The sequence below is a fragment of the Mobula hypostoma genome, chromosome X2 (genome assembly GCF_963921235.1).
Source record: "Mobula hypostoma chromosome X2, sMobHyp1.1, whole genome shotgun sequence".
Lineage (NCBI taxonomy): Eukaryota > Metazoa > Chordata > Chondrichthyes > Myliobatiformes > Myliobatidae > Mobula > Mobula hypostoma.
The window spans coordinates 41489764-41506012 of NC_086129.1; the positions used below are offsets into that span (position 1 = coordinate 41489764).

At 42.8% G+C, this 16249-nt stretch overlaps 1 protein-coding gene across 4 annotated transcripts in view; it reads left to right on the forward strand.

Annotated features, from left to right (window-relative positions):
• kmt2a (lysine (K)-specific methyltransferase 2A) overlaps positions 1-16249 on the forward strand; it is a 194021-nt gene that overhangs the window by 121788 nt on the left and 55984 nt on the right. For all 4 annotated transcript variants that reach the window (XR_010016608.1, XM_063038155.1, XM_063038156.1 and 1 more), the window contains exons 20-24: positions 3727-3833; positions 6254-6391; positions 7043-7201; positions 14927-15044; positions 15420-15498. Coding sequence is in view for 3 of the 4 variants with exons in the window: in XM_063038155.1 (XP_062894225.1) it covers positions 3727-3833; positions 6254-6391; positions 7043-7201; positions 14927-15044; positions 15420-15498 (601 nt within the window). In the remaining variant the exon portion in view is untranslated. The remainder of the gene's footprint in view (positions 1-3726; positions 3834-6253; positions 6392-7042; positions 7202-14926; positions 15045-15419; positions 15499-16249) is intronic.

Genomic DNA, 16249 nt, shown 5'->3' on the forward strand with positions numbered 1-16249 from the left:
GTGCCGGGCGGCACCTAATTAATTAGCTTGTTTATTTCGGCTTTTTTCTTAAAGATGTGCTGAGTGCGTCCCGGCTACCGCTGCACCACTGCATGCTTCGCAGCAATGTATCGGTCCGCAGCCCGGAGGCTGAGAACCACTGGGGTGTCATCTTATCGTCATCTGTTTCCATCAGGGCAGGCAGGTCATCTTCTTCTATGTCTGCCTGCCTCGATGTCGAAGGTTGAGGTTCGTTGTCTGCTGTGGCTGATGTGGAAGGCTTGAGAAACAACCGTATGCTTGATTGCTTAGCCTCGTGCATTTTTCTATCATACAGTTCTTTGTAAGCACTCAAACCATCCTGCAAATATGCCCTAAACCTACATACCCTTTCAAGGTTAAAGTTGTACTTTTCTGCAATCATTGCAGTGAAAATCTCATGCAGTTGCTTCACGTTCAGTTCCTGGACGACTTCACTTTCGGTCAGTTCGCTACTGCATTCGGTTTCGATTGTTATCCTTTCCTCTTCCAATTGCATCAGCTCTTCGTCTATCAGTTCTTGGTCATGGGATGCCAAAACCTCTTCAACTTCATCTTTGTCAACTTCCACAAGCCAAACTCACTTTGTCCTTACTTCGTTCACCACGATCGAAATACTTAATTATGTCTAGTTTTACACTAAGTGTAACACCCTTACGAGCTCTTTTAGGCTTTTCTGATACCTTAGAACTCATCTTGCAAACAGGTGCTCAAAATAAATCGACATAAAGCACAGATGCTCACAGGCACGTGTTTAAGCAATGCCAGCTAGAATGCAGTTGCGGGAGAGGAGCTTGGCTGCTCGGGGCGCGCACTGCCTTTTTTTGTAACAGTTAAAACACTTTCTGTTAGCGAAAACAGGTAACTAATGTAGGTCTTTCGTAACAGCGAAGTGTCATAAAGGGAACGTTTAAAAAGCAGGGCACACCTGTACCTCTGTCAAATCCCCCCTCAATCTTCTACATTCTGTGGAATAAAGGTTCAAACCTATTCAATTTTTCCTTATAACTCGGGTCCTCCAATCCCAGCAACATCCTTGTAAATTTTCTCTGTATTCTTTCAACCTTATTTACATCTTTTCTGCAGGTAGCTGACCAAAACAGAACATAATACTGCAAATTAGGCTTCACCAATGTCTTACACAACTTCAACATAACATTCCAACTACTGTACTCAGTACTTTGATTTACGAAGGCCAATGTGCCAAAAGCTTTCTTTATGACCCTATCTACCTGTGATGTCACTTTCAATGAATTATAGACCAATATCCCCAATTCCCTTTGTTCTACCACACTCCTCAGTGCCCTACCACTCCCTGTAAGACCTATCCTGGTTGATCCTCCAAAAGTACAACACTTCACACTTGTCTGCATTAAGTTTCATCTGCTATTTTTTAACCCCCTTTTCCAGCTGGTCCATATCCCGCTGTAAGCTTTAATAGTTTTCCTGCTGTCCACTACATCCCGTGTCATCTGCAAATTTGCTGATTGAGTTAACCATGTTGTCAACCAGATCGTTGATATAGATGACAAATAACAATGGACCCAGCACTGATCCCTGTGGCACTCCACTAGTCACACGCCTCCAGTCACTCTCTGGCTTCTCCTGCAAAGCCACTGTCTAATCCCATTTACTGCCTCATCTTGAATGCCAAGTGACTGACCCTTATTTACTAACCTCCCATGCGGGTCTTGTCAAATACCTTGCTGAAGTCCAAGTAGACAACATCTACTGCCTTGTCTTCAACTTTACTGGTAACTTCCTCAAAAAAATTCTGTAAGATTGGTTAGACACTTCCTACCATGCACAAAGTCATATCTCTTAGAATATTTTCCATTAACATTCCCACTACTGATTTTACACTTACTGGCTTATAATTTCCTGGTTTGCTCTTAAAGCCTTTCTTAAACAATGAAACAACATTAGCTATCCTCCAATCCCCCGGTACCTCACCTGTCGCTAAGGACTATTTAAATATCTCTGCTCGGTTCCCTGCAATTTCTGCACTTGCCCCCCATGGCGTACAAGGGAACACCTTATCTGGTCTGGACCCTAATTTGCCTCAAGACAGCAAACACCTCCTCCTCTGAATTTCTGTATAGTGTCCAAGATCTTGCTGCTGCTTTGTCCCACTTCTACAGACTCTGTGTCCATCTCCCGAGTAACTACAGATGCAAAAAATCCATTTAATATATCCCAGTCTCTTTTGGCTCCACGCATAGATTACCATTCTGAATTTCCAGAGGACCAATTTTGTCCTTTGTTATCCTTTTGCTCTTAATATATCTGTAGAATCCCTTAGGATTCTCCTTCACCTTGTATGCTAGAGCAACCTCATGCCTTCTTTTAGCCCTCCTGATTTCATTCTTAAGTGTTCTCTTGCACTTCTTGTACTACTCAAGTTCCTCATTTGTTCCTACCTGCCTGTAGCTGCTATGTACCTCTTTTTTTTTGCCTTAACCAGGGCCTCGATATCTCTTAAAAACTAAGGTTCCCTAAACCTGTTCTTGCTTTTATTCTGACAGGAACATACAAACTTTGTACTCTCAAAATTTCACTTTTGAATGCCTGCCACTTACCAAGTATGCCTTTGCCAGGAAATAGTCTGTCCCAATCCGCACTTGCCAGATCCTTTCTGGTAACATCAAAATTGGCCTTTCTCCAATTTAGAATTTTGACCCAAAGACCAGGCTCACCCTTTCCATAATTACCTTGAAACTGATGGCATTATGATCACTAGATGCAAAGTGTTCCTGTATGCAAACTTCTGTCACCTGCCCTGTCTCATTCTCTTGCACACTCTCTTGTTGGGACTCCTATGTACTGATTAAAGAAACTGTCCTGAACACATTTGACAAACTCTATCCCATCTAGTCCTTTCTTTCCCCATCCATAAGCCCTCCAACCCTTACTGAATACAAATTTATAAAGTTGTCCTGCATAATAAATAAGCCTTGGAACACTTGGTCTTTCAGGCCATGAGGCCACAAACCAAATGCCAAATAAGAGCAATTTCTACCACAAATTCACATTACGAACAACTGGACTAGATCGATACTTGTCTACCATCTCTGCATTTTGCAGAGAGACTTCTATGCCCTGAAGATCTGCTCAAGTTATGAATACCCCACTTATGGACAGCCCACATGTATGAGCAGCAAGGTGGTCTTGCTGGATGGGGTATTTCCACATGCTTTCTCTCACTTGAGCCACAGAAATCGAGTTGAGCAGAGCTGGGAGTGCTGAGCAACTTCATTGGCTCACTGAGTCGGTGAAGTTGGCTGGTGGCCACTCTTTCTACACCTGCTTCCTTTCCCATCATACTTCCTTGATTTTCTCCCATACTCTGTTTTTGTTTATTTCTGATTCGCAAACTGTTCAGTTTAGAGTAGTTCTCGACAACAGAACCCAGAAGCCTGTATTCATTTAACTGGATTTATTGAGATTCCTGTAGAGTTGTTTATGTCAAACCACTAACTACCTACTTAGTCCAACATACTTCTACGTGTCTCCAGGCAAATAAGAATTCTGAATAATTGTTGTCAAAATACTGCTACATTTATACCACTACGTTATGGTCAGTTCATTTAAAACTGGCTAGTAGTTTGTGGAAGTTTTGGAAGTGTTTAAAGAGGAACATTCATGATTAATAATTACAACATTATTTCAGTGAAGTATGGTATAACTTGAGTTTGTTTTCTTGGTAAGGTTCAGATAGAAGTCGGGAGGAGAGCCCAGATATTGACCCTCCTCCAGATGTTGAAGACAATAGGCAGTGTGTACTTTGCCTGAAATATGGAGATGACAACAAAAATGTGAGTATCTGCAGCTAATTCAAAGTTGCTGAAATTTATTTGTTGCAAGTTACAAACGTCATTTATTTTTGTATATTAAATGTATTCTACCAAATATAGATTGAACATTGTTGTGATTGAATTACTGCATGCAAGTTTGCTTGCAATTTGTTTTGTAAATTTAGTTTACTTTTTTGATTTTAAATTGTTTAAATACCTAGACTGTAAAATAGTTCCATAGGCACACAATTGAAAATCAGAAATTACATAGAATAGTACAGGCCCTTCGGCCCACAATGTTGTGCCAACCCTCAAACCCTGCCTCCTAAATACCCCCCCCCACCTTAAATTCCTCCATATACCTGTCTAGTAGTCTCTTAACTTTCACTAGTGTATCTGCCTCCACCACTGACTCAGGCAGTGCATTCCACGCACCAACCACTCTCTGAGTAAAAAACCTTCCTCTAATATCCCCCTTGAACTTCCCACCCCTTACCTTAGAGCCATGTCCTCTTGTACTGAGCAGTGGTGCCCTGGGGAAGAGGGGCTGGCTGTCCACTCTATCACTTCCTCTTAATATCTTGTATACCTCTATCATGTCTCCTCTCATCCTCCTCCTCTCCAAAGAGTAAAGCCCTAGCTCTCTTAATCACTGATCATAATGCATACTCTCTAAACCAGGCAGCATCCTGGTAAATCTCCTCTGTACTCTTTCCAATGCTTCCACATCCTTCCTATAATAAGGCAACCAGAACCAGACACAGCACTCTAAGTGTGGCCTAACCAGAGTTTTATAGAGCTGCATCATTACCTCACGACTCTTAAACTCTATCCCTCGACTTATGAAAGCTAACACCCCATAAGCTTTCTTAACTACCCTATCTACCTGTGAGGCAACTTTCAGGGATCTGTGGGCATGTACTTCCAGATCCCTCTGCTCCTCCACACTACCAAGTATCCTGCCATTTACTTTGTACTATGCCTTGGAGTTTGTCCTTCCGAAGTGTACCACCTCACACTTCTCCGGGATGAACTCCATCTGCTACTTCTCAGCCCACTTCTGCATCCTATCAATGTCTCTCTGCAATCTTCGACAATTCTCTACACTATCTACAACACCACCAACCTTTGTGTTGTCTGCAAACTTGCCAACCCACCCTTCTACCCCCACATCCAGGTCGTTAATAAAAATCATGAAAAGTAGAGGTTCCATAACTGATCCTTGTGGGACACCACTAATCACAACCCTTCAATCCAAATGTACTCTGTCTACCACGACCCTCTGCTTTCTGCAGGCAAGCCAAACTTCCCTGGATCCCATGCCTTCTGACTTTCTGAATAAGCCTACTGTGTGGAACCTTGTTATATGTTATATGTTTATCCATGTAGATCACATCCACTGCACTACCCTCATCTGTATCTCTGGTCAGCTCCTCAAACAACTCTCTCAGGCTTGATAGACACGATCTGCCCTTCACAAAGCCATTCTGACTGTCCCTGACTCCTGCCATCCTTTTTTTCTTCACATAATTGAAGAATGCCTTGGGGTTTTCCTTTACCCTACTCACCAAGGCCTTCTCATACTAATTCTGTGATTTTCATCAGATGTTGTTTCTTTTGTCACAAGCTAAAACTGGTTTAATGTATACTTTAAAAAAAATCAGTTGACAGTTCTAAAATATAACTTTCATTGCCTTGTTCACTTTGGAAAGCAAGACTTTGCCTGATGAGCTCTAGTTAAATGTACAAAGATAGAAAATATTGTTGTGTTGTTAAGTCAGAAGTGTAATGCAGTAATCAGTACCTGAAAGTTAGCTCCTTCCTAGACAAGATGCATCACTGTTGCAATCCCTGTCACTAGATTCTGCCTTGTTTTACATTGATCACCTGCATGAACCACAGGATACATTATCAGCAGCGTCACCCTGCTCTGGCCTATATCAGCATGAATTATACCTCCTTTTTCCTCTGTCCAAATTTGGCATACATTATAACTTATGCATTGTCACTGTGTTTTAACTTCCTCATGTTTGCGTTAAACCAGCATTTTCCTATTTAACATCACCATAAAGTTGTAGCAATCTCAGGACACTAGCAAGACCAAGCAAATGTGTCCTTGCCTGAATTACCCACATTGTGAACAGATGCAGTAGAAAACGAAAGTTGGTTGATCAGTAACCAGTTTCTTTCCTTAACGTTATTAACAAATTAAAGAATGTTTGGTTCTTACTGCCTTCTGAAAGTTGTTGAGATAGAACTGAGCATTTTCAGTTTTTTATTTACAGATTCACTAAAGCTGGCTGAGGGAAAACAGTACTTCATTTGAGTTATCTCAAAGGATATCTTCAGCTTACACAATAACTAACCATTGGGACATGGCGATTCCAGTGGTGTTGTAAATCTATCTTGAATCCAAGTATTGATATAACTGAATCTTTTAGGATGCTGGACGTCTTCTGTACATCGGTCAGAATGAATGGACACACATAAACTGTGCCTTGTGGTCAGCGGAAGTCTTCGAGGATGATGATGGATCATTGAAGAATGTCCATATGGCTGTTATCAGAGGCAAACAACTGGTGAGCTCCAGTAGTTCCAAAGGAATTTCCTAACCTGGTATAAAATAAAGAGTGAAGGATTTCTATGTTCATCCAGTGATCCATAGAGAGGGCTGCCCTGATGAATAAGCAGCATAATGCTGACAGAATAAAGTTCATTTCATTGTTAATGATAAGTTCATTTTATTGTTAATGATAGTCTCACCAGATATTATATCTATTAAGTGTGTTTTTAAAACATTTACCAAGTAGTTTTCTGTCTCTCCGTATTTCCCACATTCTGCTGGAGGTGATCTAATTGATTAGTCATTCTGTCACGATGATGGAAATAAGCTCTGTAAATAGCAGAAGTTTTAAATAAACAGTAAACCATGAAGTGCAGATGATCTGAGAACAGAAAATACTGGAACTACTGAACACTTACAGTCTGGAATCTTAATAACCTGGGAAACTAATCATTTTCCTCACTTATACAGATAAATTGAGCATCCTGGGACAAAAAAAATCATAGCACTGAAAACTTGTGTGGGGAGCGTTCAATCCAACAACAATTGTCTGTGATGATAATTTGATAGCATAATTATAAACTCAAACTTTATCAAGCGCTAACATGACAAATGGCTGTCCAAAGCGGTTCCATTTATTAACTAATGGAAATTTATCTTTTTTCAGCGCTGTGAACGTTGCCAGAAAGCCGGGGCTACTGTTGGCTGCTGCCTTTCGTCTTGCCAGAGCAACTATCACTTCATGTGTGCGCGAGCAAAGAATTGTGTGTTCCTGGATGATAAGAAAGTATACTGTCAGCGGCATAAAGATCTGGTCAAAGGAGAGGTAGGTTCAAGGTATACGAGCAATTTACCTCAATAATTCAGTCTATCCACTGAAGCACCTACTGGTATTATAAGCCATAACAAGTAGCACATTAGTATAGAGAAAAATCTAATTGACAATAAATTAGGGCTGTAGAATACTGCTTTTCTTTTTCATTTTTTTTCTTAAAACAAATCTTCTGAATGAATTAATTTGTTTTATTAGAAAACTAATCAGGAAATTAACATAGCACATGTTTTGCTCATCAGGCTGGTATTATTTGCTGTTGCATGTGGAACAAAAGTAGCTCTTCATCTGCTTGTGTGTTTATTTGATTGTTGTTGCAGAAGAATGAAGAATATTAGGAAAAATGGTGTTGGTGGTTGAAATTCAGCTTTATTGAATGAGTCAACAGCTTCAAGGAGTCATTGGGTTTACTTCTATTTTCTCAATAATCCAGAGCTGCATCAGCCATGACTCAAGTTCAGGTTTAATTGTCATTCAATCGTGTACATGAATATAGCCAAATGAAGCAGCGTTCCTCTGGGGCCAAGGTGCAAAACACAGTACCACATAGCACATATACTGTAGTGCATATAATTATGATAACAGGAAAATGTATTAAAAATCATATAGCCCAAATCCCGCAGTGAAGAGGCCTGTAGATTGGTGCATGGATGTTCTGGACCTACATTTCTGCAGAACAAACCCATAGCAGTTCCTCATATTGCTCACTGCAGTTGCAGACAAAGGCATTCCAGCTTGTCTTCCACTGAGCGAACACTGGAGGGCAGCACCAACAGGAGAGCCAGCCCACAACCCAGAGCGGAACTCAGCTGCTGAAGCAGGCTGCAACATGGTGCGCAGCAAGTCGAGCTCCACCGTTATCCAGCAACTCACTGGTGGGGTGCACTTGTAGTACTTGGTGTTCTTAATATTCATGAAAAAGATGTAAAGGACAAGCAATTGCACCTTTGGCTGGACCTGGAGAGGCCACTGAGTCCGAGTGTGCTGCCACCTGACTGGAAGTCATTGGGCAGCACTCTGGTTGGAGTTGCATGGTTTTAGATTTGGATAATTAAAAGTTGGCATTCCACTACAATATTGACAATATTATTATTGATATTATAATATCATCAATATTACATTAACAATAATATAACTTTTTTACCATTTTTTTTATTCCAGCCTTAATTAAGTCATGCAGTGTCAAAACAGACCCTTTGGCCCATTTCAACTACTGCCTTGGAGAAAGAAAGCTTCCTCAAGTTCCTTCTTACAACTTACATTAAAATTATACATCTGGTCTTAGACCCCCTAGGAATTTTTTTATTCTAAACCATCTCCTCCCATCTATGTCTCTCAGAATTTCGTATATCTCCATCAGGCTCCCATGACCCCACCCCACTTTGCCCCCATCAAACAACCTGCCTTCGCCTCTTCTGCTATGAGGAAATCCAGTCTCTATTCATAACTGAAACTTCCCTACTTGGGCAACATCCTGGTGAACTGTCTCCTTCTTGGTCTTGTTGAATACCTTTTGGAAGTCTACTTTAATAAAATTGATAGGGAAGTAGGGATGACTGGAAGAATTGGATCTGCCCATGATTGAATGGTGGAGCAGACTCGATGGGCCGAATGGCCTTCTTTGCTCCTATATTTTATGATAGACTTTGCTTACCTACCATTCTCATTGTCATTTACAAGATTCAGTTTGGTTTGTTAGACAAGGCTTGTCCATTGCAAATGCTGGCACTTACTTGATCAGCTGATTTTTATTCAAATGCTTGTCCACCCTGTTCTAAGAGTTAGGAAAATAGGGGTGTAAATGCTATTTAGCATATATTTTGGCATTTATAACTTTACAATCTAAGGAACTATTTTGAAATGTGAATTTTGGGAGGTTCAGAAGTAGCCGATGAATTATTGCTACTTAAAACCATCCAATATAGAAGCCAGCATTCCATAAAACTCACCACATTCACCCTCATTAGTTTCTCTTCTTGGTTTATGTATAGTATTCTTGCATTATGGGTATTTTATTCAGTGTGAGATTTGACAAATTTTATTCCTTAGCAAGTCTGCTCATCTGTGAAGTTAGTTATATCTCCTACAACTATCTTCAAGAAATCCAGATAACTTTATACTTTATTGTCACCAAACAATTGGTACTAGAACGTACAATCATCACAGCGATATTTGATTCTGCGCTTCCCACTCCCTGGATTACAAATATTAAATATTAAAAATATTAAAATTAGTATATATTAAAAACTTAAATTATAAATCATAAATAGAAAAATGGAAAGTAAGGTAGTGCAAAAAAACCGAGAGGCAGGTCCGGATATTTGGAGGGTACGGCCCAGATCCGGGCCAGGATCCGTTCAGCAGTCTTTATCACAGTTGGAAAGAAGCTGTTCCCAAATCTGGCCGTACGAGTCTTCAAGCTCCTGAGCCTTCTCCCGGAGGGAAGAGGGACGAAAAGTGTGTTGACTGGGTGGGTTGTGTCCTTGATTATCCTGGCAGCACTGCTCCGACAGCGTGCGGTGTTAAGTGAGTCCAAGGATGGAAGATTGGTTTGTGTGATGTGCTGCGCCGTGTTCCCGATCTTCTGCAGCTTCTTTCGGTCTTGGACAGGACAACTTCCATACCGGGTTGTGATGCACCCCAGAAGAATGCTTTCTACAGTGCATCTATAAACATTAGTGAGGGTTTTAGGGGACAGGCCAAATTTCTTTAGTTTTCTCAGGAAGTAAAGGCGCTGGTGGGCCGCCTTGGCAGTGAACTCTGCTTGGTTGGACCAAGTCACGTCATTTGTGATATTGACCCTGAGGAACTTAAAGCTTTTGACCTGTTCCACTTGCGCACCACCGATGTAAATTGGGTCGTGCGGTCCGCTACTCCTTCTGAAGTCAACAACCAATTCCTTCGTCTTGCTGACGCTGAGGGATGGGTTATTGTCTTCGCATCATGCCACCAGGTTCTTAATTTCCTCTCTGTACTCAAACTCATCATTACCTGAGATACAGCCTACAATTGTTGTGTCATCAGCAAACTTATATATTGAGCTTGATGGAAACTTGGCTACACAATCATGGGTGTACAGTGAGTACAGCAGGGGGCTGAGTACACAGCCTTGTGGGGCACCGGTGCTCAGAGTGATTGTAGAGGAGTGCTTGTCTCCTATTTTTACAGCCTAGGTTCTGTCTGTGAGGAAGTTGAAGATCCAGCTGCAGATCTGAGTGCTAAGGCCCAGGTTCTAGAGCTTAGGAATCAGTTTATTTGGAATGATGGTATTAAAGGCAGAGCTGCAGTCAATGAAAAGGAGCCTTACGTATGTGTCTTTATTCTCCAGGTGTTCTAAGGAGGAATGTAGGGCCAGAGAGATGGCATCTGCCGTTGACCTGTTGCTCCGGTAGGCGAATTGCAAAACGTCGAGGTTGACCGGTAGGCTGTGGTTGATGTGTGCCATAACCAATCTCTCGAAGCACTTCATAGCAGGCATGCCACCTTGCTCTTCTTTGGCACTGGGATTATCGTTGCCTTCTTAAAACACGAGGGGATCTTAGACTGAAGCAAGGAGCAGTTGAAGATGTCAGCAAACACTCCAGCTAGCTCGCTTGCACAGGCCCGGAGAACCCATCCTGGGACGCCATTTGGGCCCGTCGCCTTCTTTGGATTTATCTTCAGAAAGGCCCTTCTAACGTCCTCCTCGGTGACGATGAATCTCGATGCCACCAGGTCCGGTTCATCCGGAGGGAGCGGGATGCTCCTCTTCTGTTCAAATCTTGCGTAGAATACATTTAGTTCGTCAGGAAGAGAAGCGCCACAGTTATTGATATTCCCAGCCTTTTCTTTGCACCCAGTGATCTCATTTAGACCCTGCCATAGTCTACTGGCATCCCTTTGGTTAGCCTGGGCTTCCAACTTGGCTCGATATTGCCTCTTGGCACCCTTAATGGCTTTCCGGAGTTCACGCCTGGATTCCGAGTAGCGACTGGTATCCCCAGACCTAAAAGCCGCAGCTCTAGCCTTTAAAAGGGACTTGACCTCATAATTCATCCAAGGTTTCCGTTTAGGGAATACCTGGATCATCTTGCGAGGCACACAGTCCTCCGTGCATTTCCAAATAAAGTCTATGACAACTGAGGCATACTCATCAAGGTTAGCTGCCGAGTCCTTGAATACTAACCAGTCCACCGATTCAAAGCAGTCATGGAGGACCTCATCCGTTTCCTCTGTCCAACGCGACACTACTTTTGACACCGTGCCCTCCTGCTTCAGTTTCTGTTTGTAAGCCGGGAGGAGGAGTACGGCCTGATGGTCCGATTTTCCGAAGTGAGGTCGTGGGACGGAACGGTAGGCATCCTTGACTGCTGTGTAGCAGTGATCAAGTATATTCGGGCCTCTAGTGGGGCAGGAGACATGTTGGTATAACTCTGGCAGCGCCTTTCTGAGGTTGGCCTGGTTAAAGTCCCCGGCTGTAATGAGCAAAGCCTCCGGATACCTGGTCTCAAGTTCACTGATGTTGGCATACAGTATGTTTAGAGCACACTCCACGTCCGCCTGGGGGAGAATGTAGACCGCTGTCAGTATGACCGAGGTGAATTCCCGTGGCAGATGGTAGGGACGACATTTCACCGACAGGTGTTCCAGGTCTGGGCTGCAGGAGCTTGTCAGTGTCACTGCGTCCGAGCACCACGCAGTGTTGATCAGTAGGCAGACACCACCTCCCCTCGTCTTGCCCGAAGACACCGTGCGGTCCATCTGATGGATCGAAAATCCCTCCAGTCGGATGACACAGTCAGGGGTGGCGGGAGAGAGCCAGGTCTCGGTGAAACAGAATACACAGCAGTTCTGCATCTCCCTTTAAGATCATCCACCTTGTTCTCTATGGCTTGCACATTAGTTAGTAGATGGTAGGCATAGGGACCCTGAAGCCCCTCAGCTTCAATCTGACCAGCAGCCCAGCTCTTTTCCCATGCTTCCTCGGTAAATAGTGCATCTTTCCAGGTTTCCATCGATGCAGTGTGTTATTGTCAGCTCTTTGAGGTAGGTGGAAGCATCCTGCGGGGATCGATCGGCGGGTCGCGTCGTCGGGCACTCCTGGTCGGGCCGAGTGACGGGGGAGGCACCGTTGCCACTTCCAGCTGCCAGGAGCCCGGGCTGTCGATTGGGTCGGGCCCCGAAGCTGACACTTAATGATGGCTGGGCTCCTGGCTGAAACAAGTCCTTAAGCCGAGTCACGGTTGCGGAGGCCTCCACTCCAGCCGAGCCTCGGGCTCGATTTCCGAGGTCGGTGGCAGAGGCCTCACTTCCTGCAGCTGTGGATGGCCACCAACGGGGCTTTACTGTGGTTGCTCCGGGGAAGCGTCTGGGGCACCTTGAGGTCTCCGCCATCACTTCTGTGTGGTCGTCTGCTCCGGAGAGGTGCTGGTCGGAATGGGCCACGTCTCCAAGTGCTCCGGCACAGTTGCAGACTGCGGGTCTCCGGGAACGTGGTGGGCCTCGCTGGTCGGGTCCAGGTGCCGTCTGGAGTTTAAGAAGCAGTTCTGGCACGGTGGTCTCCAGCTGGGTCAGTAGCTTCTCCAGGGTGTTGTTGATCTTGATCTTGCTAGATTGAAGGTTTAGAAGGGTTTCTCGGGTATAGGATAGTGGAGAGGGCAGTTTGTGGTCTTCCGGTTAGGAAGTCGAGGATTCAATTGCAGAGTGAGGTACAGAGGCCCAGGTTCTGAAACTTATCAATCAGGATTGTGGGAATGATGGTGTTAAATGCTGAGCTATAGTTGATGAACAGCATCCTGACATAGGTGTTTGTATTGTCCAGGTGGTCTAAAGCTGTGTAGAGAGCCATTGAGATTGCATCTGCAGTTAACCTATTGTGGCGATAGGCAAATTGCAATGAGTCCAGGTCCTTGCTGAGGCAGGAGTTCAGTCAAGTCATAACCAACCTCTCAAAGCATTTCATCACTGTCAATGTGGGTGCTACCGGGCGATAGTCATTAAGGCAGCTCACATTATTATTCTTAGGCACTGGTATAATTGCTGCCTTTTTGAAGCAAGTGGGAACTTGCGCCCGTAGCAGTGAGAGGTTGAAAATGTCCTTGAGCACTCCCACCTGTTTTCAGAGCCTTACCAGATAGTCCATCGGGGCCTTCCGAAGGTTCACCCTCTTTAAAGACAGCCTAACATCAGCCTCTGAGACAGAGATCACAGGGTCTCACCGGGTGCAGCAGGGATCTTCACAACTATAGTTGTATTCTCCCTTTCAAAGCGGGCATAGAAGGCGTTGAGTTCATCTGGTAGTGAAGCATTGCTACCATTCATGCTATTGGGTTTCGCTTTGTAGGAAGTAATGTCTTGCAGACCCTGTCAAAGTTGTCATACATCCGATGTTGCCTCCAACCTCATTTGAAATTGTCTCTTCGCCCTTGAAATAGCCCTCAGCAAATTATACCTGGTTTTCTAGTACAGGCCTGGGTTGCCAGACTTGCATGCCACAGATCTAGTCTTCAGCAGACGAAGTACCTCCTGGTTCATCCACGGTTTATGGTTTGGGAATGTACAATAAGACTTTGTAGGCGCACACTCATCCACACAGGTTTTAATGAAGTCGGTAACAACTGCAGCATACTCATCCAGGTTCGAAGATGAATCCCTGAATACAGTTGACCGATTCAAAGCAGTCCTATAAGCGCTCCTATGCTTCCCTTGCCTATACCTTCTTGGTCCTCAGTATTGGTCTTCAGTCTCTGCCTATACTCGGAGTAGAAGTACAGCCAGGTGATCAGACTTCCCGAAGTGAGGGCGTGGAATAGCACGGTAGGCATTCTTGATGGTGGTGTAACAATGGTCCAGTGTGTTGTTTGCTCTGGTATTACAAGTGATCTGCTGATGGTAGTTGCTTAGTGATTTTTTTCAGACTGGCCTGGTTAAAATCCCCCAAAACAATGGTGAAGCTGTTAGGGCGCGCTGTTTCGTGCATGTTGATCCCATTGCTCAGATCATCTAGAGCCTGACTGACATTGGCCTGAGGTGGAATGTACACAACTGCCAAAATGATCACAGAAATCAGGTAAAATGGATGGCACCTAACTGCAAGATATTCCAGATCTGGTAAGCAGAATTAGGACAGAACTGATATACTTGCGCGCCAAGAGGAGTTGATCATGAGGCATACTTTGCTTTATACTTTGTAAACAACTGTTTGATGTTTTGAGTAAGTTTTTTTTGCAGTTTTTTCCTCATTATTAATGTTTCCCACTCTAATTTCTGCCTTGTTCTTTGAAAGAGCTATTCAGTTTGTCCCACTTTTCCCTATTGCACTCAAATTTTCCCCTTGTTGAAAATTAATTTACCCATTTGTGACCGAAAATACGGACAGATCATGTGACTTGCAGATATATGTCAGTAACATTCTGCAGCAGCTGCTGAAAGATCTGTGAGTACTTATGCGGTTGAGTCCGACTTGATTTCATTCAAATAATTGGAAAAAGGTTGTGTTCACTGATAACAGAGTCATCATAAGTTTGTCCTGGCTTTGTTCTGAGAAATGCACTCTGGTTTATGAGGATTTATTTTTGGAAGAGAACGCTGAGTAGTCATTTCAGAGGTCCAAGTGAAATCTTTCATTTATTATTTTGCTTTGAGGTGAAGACGTAGAAATGTATTTAGATTACCATTATTTTCCATATGCAGGGAAATGTTCTCAGTTATATCTGACATACCATGCATTCTTTCTTACAGACTGTGGCTGAGGATGGATTTGAGGTTTTAAGAAGGATTTTTGTTGACTTTGAGGACATCACTTTAAGAAGGAAGTTTCTGACAGGCCTGGAGCCAGAGAGTATTCACATGATGATTGGTTAGTAAAATGTCAAAACAGTGTGTATATATTGACAGAATGTGATGTGTGGAAAAAATTTTAGACAGATGCAAAATATTTATCAAAATATTGACGATAAATTGGTGAAAGCATCTGTGTAAAGACGTAGGTGACTAGGCCAATCAGCTGCTTGATACATTTCTGCCTATTATTGTGAACACGGCTGATCTGTAATCTCTGAAATATGAATCTTTGTCCTATATCTCTTAAATGTATTTTTGTTAACCAAAGGTTTTATCTTGGATTTCAAACCAATAAGCATAAGTCACCATTCGCAAAATAGTAACTGGTTTGAACTATTTACTGATGAAGATATTTTCTACAATATTAATTTTGTTCCGTCTCTTAATCTAGGTTCTATGACAATAGATTCTTTGGGGATACTCAATGATCTTTCTGACTGTGAAGCAAAACTTTTTCCCATTGGCTATCAGTAAGTTTTCTTTGTATTCCTATTGTAAAAGTGGTACAGGATGCTTTCTCTACAGTGTTGTTTAATATTGTTGACATCCCTGTTCCAAATTTCAGGAACATTAGGTACCACATTAAGCAACAGATGTTCACAGCCACTCTGGTGTTTGAAAATTAAGATATTAATATATCGTTTGGAAGATTTGCATTATCTTCTGTTGTTCCTTTAGATTATTCTTATCTAAACCATACAGGTTCAGTTTAGGCTGTCCCGATAACAAAATATATACACCTGAGAATTTTTTCTGAGGTATTGAGGGTTTCATTAATAAAACTATGAATCTAAAGTTACAAATACGGTGCAATCAGAATATGGTTTATTGTCACCGGCATGTGACATGAAATTTGTTAACTTAGCAGTAGCAGTTCAATACAATATATAATATAGAAAGAAAAAACACAAAATAAAATAATAATAAGTAAATCAATTACAGCATACATATATTGAATATATTAAAAAATCGCGCAGAAACAGAAATACTATATATTTTTAAAAAGTGAGATAGTATCCAAAGGTTCAATGACGATTTAAGAATCGGATGGTAGAGGGGAAGAAGCTGTTCCTGAATCACTGAGTGTGTGTCTTCAGGCTTCTGTACCTCCTCCCTGATGGTAACAGTATGAAAGGGGCATGCCCTGGGTGCTGGGGGTCCATAATAATGGACGCTGCCTTTCTGAGACACCGCTCCTTGAAGATGTCCTGGGTGCTGGAG